The following is a 9,223-nucleotide window of genomic DNA, read 5'->3' on the forward strand; positions in this document are numbered from 1 at the left end:
CCTAGGGCTGATAGTCCGTGTAACAATAGCCCGCATTGCTAAATGTTTTGGTTAGGGTTAGCGGTACAATAGATCATGCTGCTTAATGGTCAAATACAATGCTACCGGACTATGACTCCAGGGGGACTATATCCGCTGTCACACCGGATCGGAGAATATTTCAATGGGTTATAAAGGCTACGACAGCATCCTCCCTTGTGGTTGGACGAATGCGATACGTTCGACTAATCCGCCGAGGCTGACACTTACGTCAGCTCGCGCCATCGAAACACGTCAATTCGGTCTACTGCGCAGACGGAAACCCCGCCTCCGTAATGTATTAACTGTGTAACGCACGTGCGTGGAGCTGCTTTTAAGGAAAGATGTTTGGAGGATGGCCTGGCTATCACAGCGCTATTTTTAGGAATGACCAGACATTATTCGGTGCATGTCTTATTTTATCATCGAATCGGCCAATCACTGTGCGTCTGGTGATTTGTGATGTCAGGCGTCGCGTTGAAATCATTGATGTGGTAAAGTTGTTTACTTACGGCCTGGCGAATGAAGCGCCACCATTCGAGGCCTTTTCCCGTCCCACCTGTTGTGGGATGGGCCTGGCCTGTCTTGTCGTGGGATGGGCCTTGGCCTGGCTTGTCGCTAACGCCAGCGTTAGCGACAAAATTTGTTTGGAATGACCGAACCCATAAGTTTATAAAAATGCTCACTCGGAACGTCATGCAACGCACTTTAGTATGATGTACTGTGACGTCACAACATGGAAGCTTTACTGGCAGAGAGAATATGCTTAAACACTATGTCTGCTCTGGAGAATGTTGGGAAATCCGGAGATTCAAAAGGGACACCGTTATATATAGTAAAGTCTGGCCAAAAGCACTACGATGGTTTACTGGCGGGACTCCAGCTGTCCGGGTGTAACGTTCCGTTGAAAGCGCTGTTCTTTCGGGCGATTTACACTCCGAACAGATGTTCTCGAATGAATTTCCAACGGCAGTTTATATTACTTACCGTAAACCTAAAAAAATGTCGCTGGTTGAATTTCGCAATTCACGAAAATTTCCCGGAAAATGGCCAGTGCCAGCGAGTTTGACCTCTGTAATCAAGACACCTCTCAATAAAGGACAGCATTTGTCATTCCCAAGAATGGCAAATTCGTTTACAAATTCAATTGTTTTTACGAGCGGCGTAGGCCTTTAAACTACATATAACCAATAGACAATAAACAGATGTACTTGATGTACAAACTGCACGGCATGTTTTTAGTTGGTTGGCCACAGTTGTTACGTACTAGACTGTTCTTAACAGACATGTCACGCCGGAGAGAATAGAGCGGAAAATCATCAGAAGTTGTAGTTAAACTTTGTTCACTGTCGTTTCGAATACACGAGTTAGAATGGTAATTCGCTGGAGCTATATTTGCTCTCTTCTCCTGATTGGCGCAACCGAACGGCTTCATCATGCTACGGATTTTCAAGAAGGTATAGTATCTTATGATATTAATGATTTTGATCGGACACATTCTCGCCTACTGATATTTCGGAGCCAATGTTGACCTAGTTGCTCAGATTTTCGGCTAGCAGTCAGGAGGTCTGTGGTTCGAACGCCACGGTTGCTATGCATAAGAATGTAGTACAACACGTTGTATTTTGTGGTGGAACTACATCTACCTTGATTATCGAGCTTATAATGTAAACAACCTTGACTATTTCTGCTCGTGCCTGCATTCCACTTATTTGACCTTGCCGGTGTAACAGTAACAAATGCCCCCCCTGGAAAAAGTGACCGGCCCTTTTGTATTCTGCAATATGGTTCTATAGAGACCCTGACCGTCAATAGCTCAGAGATTGAAGCGCATAATAGAATCCTTTGTTTCCCGGGCATTCTATCCTAGGATATTTAAAACTTCTAATAATAATATTTTGAAGGATTTAAAAAATGACCCTGAAGCCTCTATGGATATTCCAGCTGGCAGAGGGAAAATTACAAGTAATTTCAAATTGATTGAATCTCAACAAAATTTTGTGTAAAACTTCCTCACAGTAACACAAATATATCCTGAAAATTTCAGCTCAAAATCCCAAGTTGTTCATGATATTTTGATGTTTTTTCAAACCTGAAGACCCTGAAGCCACTATGGATATTCCAGCTGGCAGAGGGAAAATTACAAGTAATTTCAAAATGATTGAATCTCAACATAATTATGTTTGCAACTTCCTGACAATAACACGAATATATCCTGCAAATTTCAGCTCAGAGTTTTAAGTTGTTCATAACATTTTGAAGTGTTTAAAAAAAGGCCCAGAAGCCACTAAGGATATTCCAGCTGGCAGAGGGAAAATTACAAGCAAACATTTGAGATGCCATAAATAAAAGTTGTGTTCCTATTTGGCTGAAACTTACAGGATACATTCGTTTTGATGTCAGATACCCGCATAGCAAATTTGGTAGTGATCCGATTATTTTGCCTTTCAGGTGATACTAGTATTTGGGCGACGCCCCTTTTTTGTTTAAAATTGGCATAATTTTTCTTCTAATGAAAAATTTCAATTTTTTCCTCCAGATCCTCATAAGGTACATTAATAAGCAGCCCAGGGCTTTTTGCACTTTTTCGCCGACTTTCTCGGAATGGCCTCAAATTTGGTTTGTGAATGCATATTAGTGTACCGTATCAGGATCCGGGAAAAAAATTTGAATTCGATGATCAAAACAAAATCTATAGACATTTTTCTCTGAAGTGGGCGTCGCCCGAAATCACCCCTAAAGTCAAAATGATCGGATCAGTACCAAATTTGCTATGCGAGTATCTGATGTCAATAAAAATGTATCCTGTAAAATTTAGTCAAATAGGAACACGGCTTTTGGATTTATGGCATCACAGAAGTTTACTTGTAATTTTCCCTCTGCCAGCTGGAATATCCATAGTGGCTTCAGTGTCTCTTTCAGGGTCTTGTTTGGAAATCAGTCAAAATATCATGAATGTCTCGAAATTCTGAGCTGAAATTTTCAGGATATATTTGTGTTACTGTCAGGAAGCATGTTAACCAAATTTTGTTGAGATTGAATCAATTTGAAATTACTTGTAATTTTCCCTCTGCCAGCTGGAATATCCATAGTGGCTTCAGGGTCTTCAGGTTTGGAAATACATCATAATATCATGAACGACTTGGAATTTTGGGCTGAAATCTGCAGGATATATTTGCATTACTGTCAGGAAGTGGTACACAAAATTTTGTTGAGATTCAATCAATTTGAAATTACTTGTAATTTTCCCTCTGCCAGCTGGAATATCCATAGAGGCTTCAGGGTCATTTTTTAAACCCCCGGACCACGAAAGCTGTTTGTTGGCTTCGATGCTAGCAATATTTGCCCTGAAAACCCTTTGATGAGACGGGAGAACATGAGAATTTAAGTCGAGGTGCGAGTGCCTTTTGTTCAAAGCAATAGACAGTGTATTGGACGAGGCCTGAATTCATTCAACTGCGGGGTAAAGGGCCAAAAAAACGCTATGGTAAAAGAAAGAAATTCGCGAATCTGTTTATGATTGAGTGGGTTTCATGTTTATTTGATCTCAACACTTTCTTGGCGCGCCCCGCTACGACCTGCAATTTATTATCGCATGCAGCAAAAATTGCTCGTTTGCTCCGGGCATAAGATCGCCTCGCGACAGTAATCCATGATCGCACCGACCTGCGACGAACATTAACCCCGTCGTTATCCGTTCACCCGCATATAGGAGAGCTATTTTGTCGCACGTAACCGCGATGGCAATCGCGATAAATATTGCTCGTTTGGGCAGCGAATACGGAATTCGGTATTTTCTGTTTCAGTATGTGAACTTGGTGAAGATGACGGTCGGATGAAATATTGCGAGATGTCCCCTATGGTACAGGCATTAACTGAGGACTCCTCTACCGAGGACTCCTCGACTGAGGACGACCCCATGCGAGTGATAGTCGAAGACAAAAAGGTGTGTGCGTAATAGGAGGCCTTTTCGACCTTTCTACTCACTTTCGGATGTAACTGGTTACGCTTTAATGAAATTAGCCTCATGATAGTCGAAGACAGAAAGGAACTGAGCGTAACTTTGAACTCACTGTTTCGAGACGCCTGTCACTGACGCCTCAAGGAGGATAGGCCACTGATAGGGTCGTCCCCATCTCCGGGTTTTTTATTCCCTATGCGCATATCTCCACATAAGCGCGACACGCTGCGTACATGTAGCTAAGCATGGTTCTTTCTTTCTTGCCGCTCTAGGTACCACCCGACAAAATCGCGACCAAACACCATGCGAAGTTGACCGCTCCGGAGGGAATCCTCATACGAAAGTCCACAATACCAGGCGCCGGACTGGGAACATTCACCACAAAGTTTATCCCCGATGGCGTAACTTTCGGCCCCTATGGGGGCGAAGTGACATGGGACAGGGGCGACACCCCTATTGGAGATCGCGCATACCTGTATGCCTGGGAGGTTGGTAAATTTTGATTTTAAAACCTTTATCTCTCTTCGACCTAGAGACCAATTCGTACCCCTTAGTGAGAAGTGTTAGTGTTAGGTTCGACTCTTATGCGAGGTAAGGCGAACTCGGATCTCGGCGTGCAATAACATGGCGGGAAAGGTTTTTCGCGGCAGGACTTGCGCGTACTGAAAATAACGAATAACGCGTTTTTCTACGTCTAAGAGCTGAAACAAAATTGGAAAAGCATCAAGCACGTTCAGAAAAATAGTTTACTGGTGAACCTGAGTGAGAACAAACATGATGAATTTAAAAGCCGCCTCTTCCTTTAATTAAAGGGTAACTCGTGTCAAATTTCACCATATAATGTTTTAGCTGTTTTTGACAAATGACTACGTCACTTTCTCATAAATCGGTAAGGTTTTCGAATCGAAATGCACATTTTCTAGAAATTGATGGTTTAATCTCGCCCGGACGGCTACGCCGACGCCGTTTTCGTTGATGACGTCACAACAAGAACATTTTCGCGGTTGCTTAGGTTTACATTCAGCGATTTTATAATAAATCTAATCAAAAATGGAAAATTTGAGCTTTGCATTTGTGATCAATAATTAAAAACGGACGTATTTCCTCAAAGTTGTAAATCACATCATAGTATCACTTTAAGGCATTTTCTTCTTTCTTTCACATCTAGATCGAAAACGCCAACGGAACCGCACATTACGTGAACGCGGTAAATCCTGCAAATTCGAATTGGCTGCGGTACGTCAATTGCGCCAGAATTGAAGAGGAACAAAATATGAAGGCATATCAAGAACGATCTCAGATCTATTACGAAACGATCAAAGCTATTTACCCAGGTACCTGAGTTCATGATAAATTCGAAATTTACAATTGAATTTGAAATTGAAATTTTCCAATAATCCGTAAACACGTACTAGATATAAATATCCGCATAGACAGATACTAATGCTATAAATATATATATATATTTGTGCATAACTATACCCTGGTAAGTTAGCCCTAAAAGGGTACGCCGCACTTTATCATACACATGTATATTAACTATTGGTCCAACTATATCTAGTTTCTATTTCTAACGCCAGACGTCGCCAATAGTCAGTCACAATGCAAGCCGCTTGAGCGTCGCGGATCGAACCCGTAATGGGCTACATGCGGGCATTCTCGCGCGTTATTTGTATGCAAGCGGTGCGTGTATCAATTGTCGCGATCGTTGCATGTTTTTTCTTTTCTGTTTTGTGCAATTTTTTATTTTTTTGTCCAATTTTTTGTTGTTGCTGTTGTTGTAAGTATACCTAGTTATGTGTTCTTCCTACAAGGAGGAAATAAACAAATATATATATACGCAAAGGTTAAGATTCACAATCCCCAATCGGAATTATGTTTCTTTTTTTAATCTGATTTATTTTCTAATGGTGCAATTTTCAAGACTTTAAGATTTTCTTTTTACGCACGGCTTTGGCGTTTACGATTTTTTTCCATTTAGGAGAAGAGCTTCTTGTCTATTATGGGGATGCTTACGCTAAAACGTTAGGCTTCAAGATAGAACAGAGGGAGCCACCAGAAAAGTCTCTGATCTCATTCGATAATGGTATGTACAATACGGAGTTGTCGCAAGTCCCCCCGAAACGCCAAGGCGAACGCCTATCCCATTGTTCGACCTCCCGATTACAATGTCGAACAATGGCATAGGCGTTCGCCTTGGCGTTTCGGGGGATTTGCGAAAGTTGTCGCAAGTCCCCCGAAACGCCAAGGCGAACGCCTATCCCATTGTTCGACCTCCCGATTACAATGTCGAACAATGGCTTAGGCGTTCGCGTGCGTTTCGGGGGATTTGCGAAAGTTGTCGCAAGTCCCCCGAAACGCCAATGCGAACGCCTATCCCATTGTTCGACCTCCCGATTACAATGTCGAACAATGGCTTAGGCGTTCGCGTGCGTTTCGGGGGATTTGCGAAAGTTGTCGCAAGTCCCCCGAAACGCCAAGGTGAACGCCTATCCCATTGTTCGACCTCCCGATTATAATGTCGAACAATGGCTTAGGCGTTCGCGTGCGTTTCGGGGGATTTGCGAAAGTTGTCGTAAGTCCCCCGAAACGCCAAGGCGAACGCCTATCCGATTGTCCGACCTCCCGATTACAATGTCGAACAATGGCATAGGCGTTCGCGTGCGTTTCGGGAGATTTGCGAAAGTTCCCTATTGTAGTTGTTCTGAATTTTCGCAACCATTACTTTTTGCGCTATTTTCACATATTATAATAGTTTCAGTTCGGTTCAAGATGTTCAGAAATCTTGAAAATCGTTCTCATTTTCACAATTGCTCTCAGATTTTCATCAAACCTACCTCAAATTGATCGTTAGTCTTTATGAATTCTTGTGCAAGTATCAATTCGTGTCTTGTACCCCTCCCCCCCCCCCCTCCTCAAGGGTACGACACCTTATCACCCTATAACGACATCTTAAGGCTCAAGCATCACCCTTTTTTCACCAATGCTACTTTTTCTTTCGTCAAGACATCACCATCAACAATATATCAGTTATCACCATCATATAAAGTAACCGGACTAATTTTACTGGGTCAGGCTGTATGTTCGACAAGACATCGACACATTAGCATCCTTATTCTTTCCAGCTTCGCCAAATTTTCACTAAAGGAAAAATAAATACTACTCAAGCATCGGCAAAGATTATTGGTGATAGCTTTACTACCCTTGAGGAGGGGGTACAAGAAACGAATTGATACTTGCATTGATAATACGACTGATCCTTTAACCGGGCACATTTGCATCTTCAGTATACGAGGTATCGGTAGAAACTGGTGACCAATCAGACGCTGGGACTAACGCCACAGTCTACGTCACGGCTGAGGGAGAACACGACATGGTCAGCTACGCTCTTAGGGACGAGGATGGGAAACAATTTGAGAGAGGTGAAACGGATACCTTCGAAGTCACAATTTTTAAGAATGTTGGTGGACTACGGCGTATAAGGTGGGTTATGCTGTATAGCATAAAGTTATAAAGGGTAAAGGTTTCACGACTTGTGTGTGCAAGAACTGGTACCGCGCGTTTGGTTCAATTGCTTGCCACCAGATGGCTCTTCAACCTAATTAGCGCTGGGAGGTACTGACACCTTCGTAGTCACAATTGATACGAATGCTGGTGCAATATGTCATAAGGTGAGTGTGTAGCATAAAGTTATAAAAGTAAAGGGTTCACGACTTGTGTGTGTTAGAACTAGTAGGCCTACTGGCTGGGGCGTTTGGTTCAATTGTTTACCACCAGATGGCTCTTCAACCTAAATGGTACCTCTCGAGAGGGGAAAAACTAACACCTTCGACATGTTCGAAGTCACGATATACACGAAAGCATGTAATAGGTCGTATAAAGTGGGTGAATATCTAGCATAAAGCTAGAATAGGAAGGTAAATCACATGTTTATGATATGTCCTAGTAGCGAAAGTTTGGTTCCTATTTTGTCCGCTGGTGTCGCTTTGAAAGGTAAAACTGGCACTCGGCTTTTGTAGTTACGAAAGATGTTGCAGTAAGTTTTATAAGCATAGATGAATATACGTAGATGATTATAAGCATAAATGTGTATACGCAGATGATTATAAGCATAAATGAATATAAGTAGATGATTATAAGCATAAATGAATATAAGAAGATGATTATAAGCATAGATGAATATGCGTAGATGATTATAAGCATAAATGAATATACGTAGATGATTATAAGCATAGATGAACATACGTAGATGATTATAAGCATAAATGAGTATACGTAGATGATTATAAGCATAAATGAATATACGTAGATGATTATAAGCATAAATGAATATACGTAGATGATTATAAGCATAAATGAATATACGTAGATGATTACATGGAAAGTTATACTATATCCTTTCACATTCACATGTTCAAGCTTGGAAACAGTAACAGGCTATTGTGGTATTTTCTACACTTTTTCCTCAGGGTCGGCCATGACAACACTGGTGCCGATGGAGGTTGGTTTCTCGTAAAGGTATGTCACGGACAGACATCTATACATTCCGCCCTCGTAGAGGTTCTGATAGCCCAAGACGACACCATGCGGACTGACAGCACACTAAATTTGTTTGCCCGAGTTCTTGCATGATTTTATGAGTGATACGTTCGCGAATGAAATGTTCCGCGAAAACCGTGAAACACCTTTCTATACTGTGGAAATAAGGCTTCGCAAAGCAAAGATCAGTTTGGGTAATTACGAGTTTGGCGAGTTACCAATGCCGCCATCTTGAGTGCAAAATCTTTATAACATTTAAAGTTCTTTTTGCAGCTTACCATGACAGGAAGCATCACCGGACGAGAGTTTATATTCAACTGTAACTGTTGGCTTGATCCGAGTAATGGAACCGCGTGGTACCAGTATATTGATGCAGAGGAGATGTCCTGATCACCATATTTCCGACGTCGTTGTGCGTATCCATCCTAAACCGCCGATACCCCATGATCGGTCGTCAGAACGGCTGTGTCACTCTCAGGAGCAGCGAAAAAGGCATAGGCCTACTGTATGAAACGAATACTCAAAACTTGTTTTTTCTGATTACGTAATAAAGTCGTTCAAACTCTTAACTTTTAAATAGTATTCGAGTTCGTTCAATTTCTCTATCTAATCATGACCGATCATGGGCACTACATGTATTTTCAAAAAGGTGTTCGATTTTCATAGTTTTCTAAGTTTCTTAAATTCCCACTATACGGCGCCCCA

General features: G+C 41.9%; 1 protein-coding gene across 1 annotated transcript; it reads left to right on the forward strand.

The window, feature by feature from the left end:
* Positions 1 to 3,937: 3,937 nt before the first annotated feature.
* LOC135499185 (lipoxygenase homology domain-containing protein 1-like) lies at positions 3,938 to 9,047 on the forward strand. The gene is made up of 7 exons (XM_064789850.1): positions 3,938 to 3,964; positions 4,252 to 4,467; positions 5,148 to 5,313; positions 5,961 to 6,065; positions 7,267 to 7,462; positions 8,449 to 8,497; positions 8,792 to 9,047. Exons 1-7 carry the CDS (start codon positions 3,938 to 3,940, stop codon positions 8,906 to 8,908), a joined length of 876 nt encoding a protein of 291 aa, XP_064645920.1. The 3' UTR covers positions 8,909 to 9,047.
* Positions 9,048 to 9,223: the final 176 nt, after the last annotated feature.

This window comes from Lineus longissimus, chromosome 14, assembly GCF_910592395.1.
Source record: "Lineus longissimus chromosome 14, tnLinLong1.2, whole genome shotgun sequence".
Classification (NCBI taxonomy): domain Eukaryota; kingdom Metazoa; phylum Nemertea; class Pilidiophora; order Heteronemertea; family Lineidae; genus Lineus; species Lineus longissimus.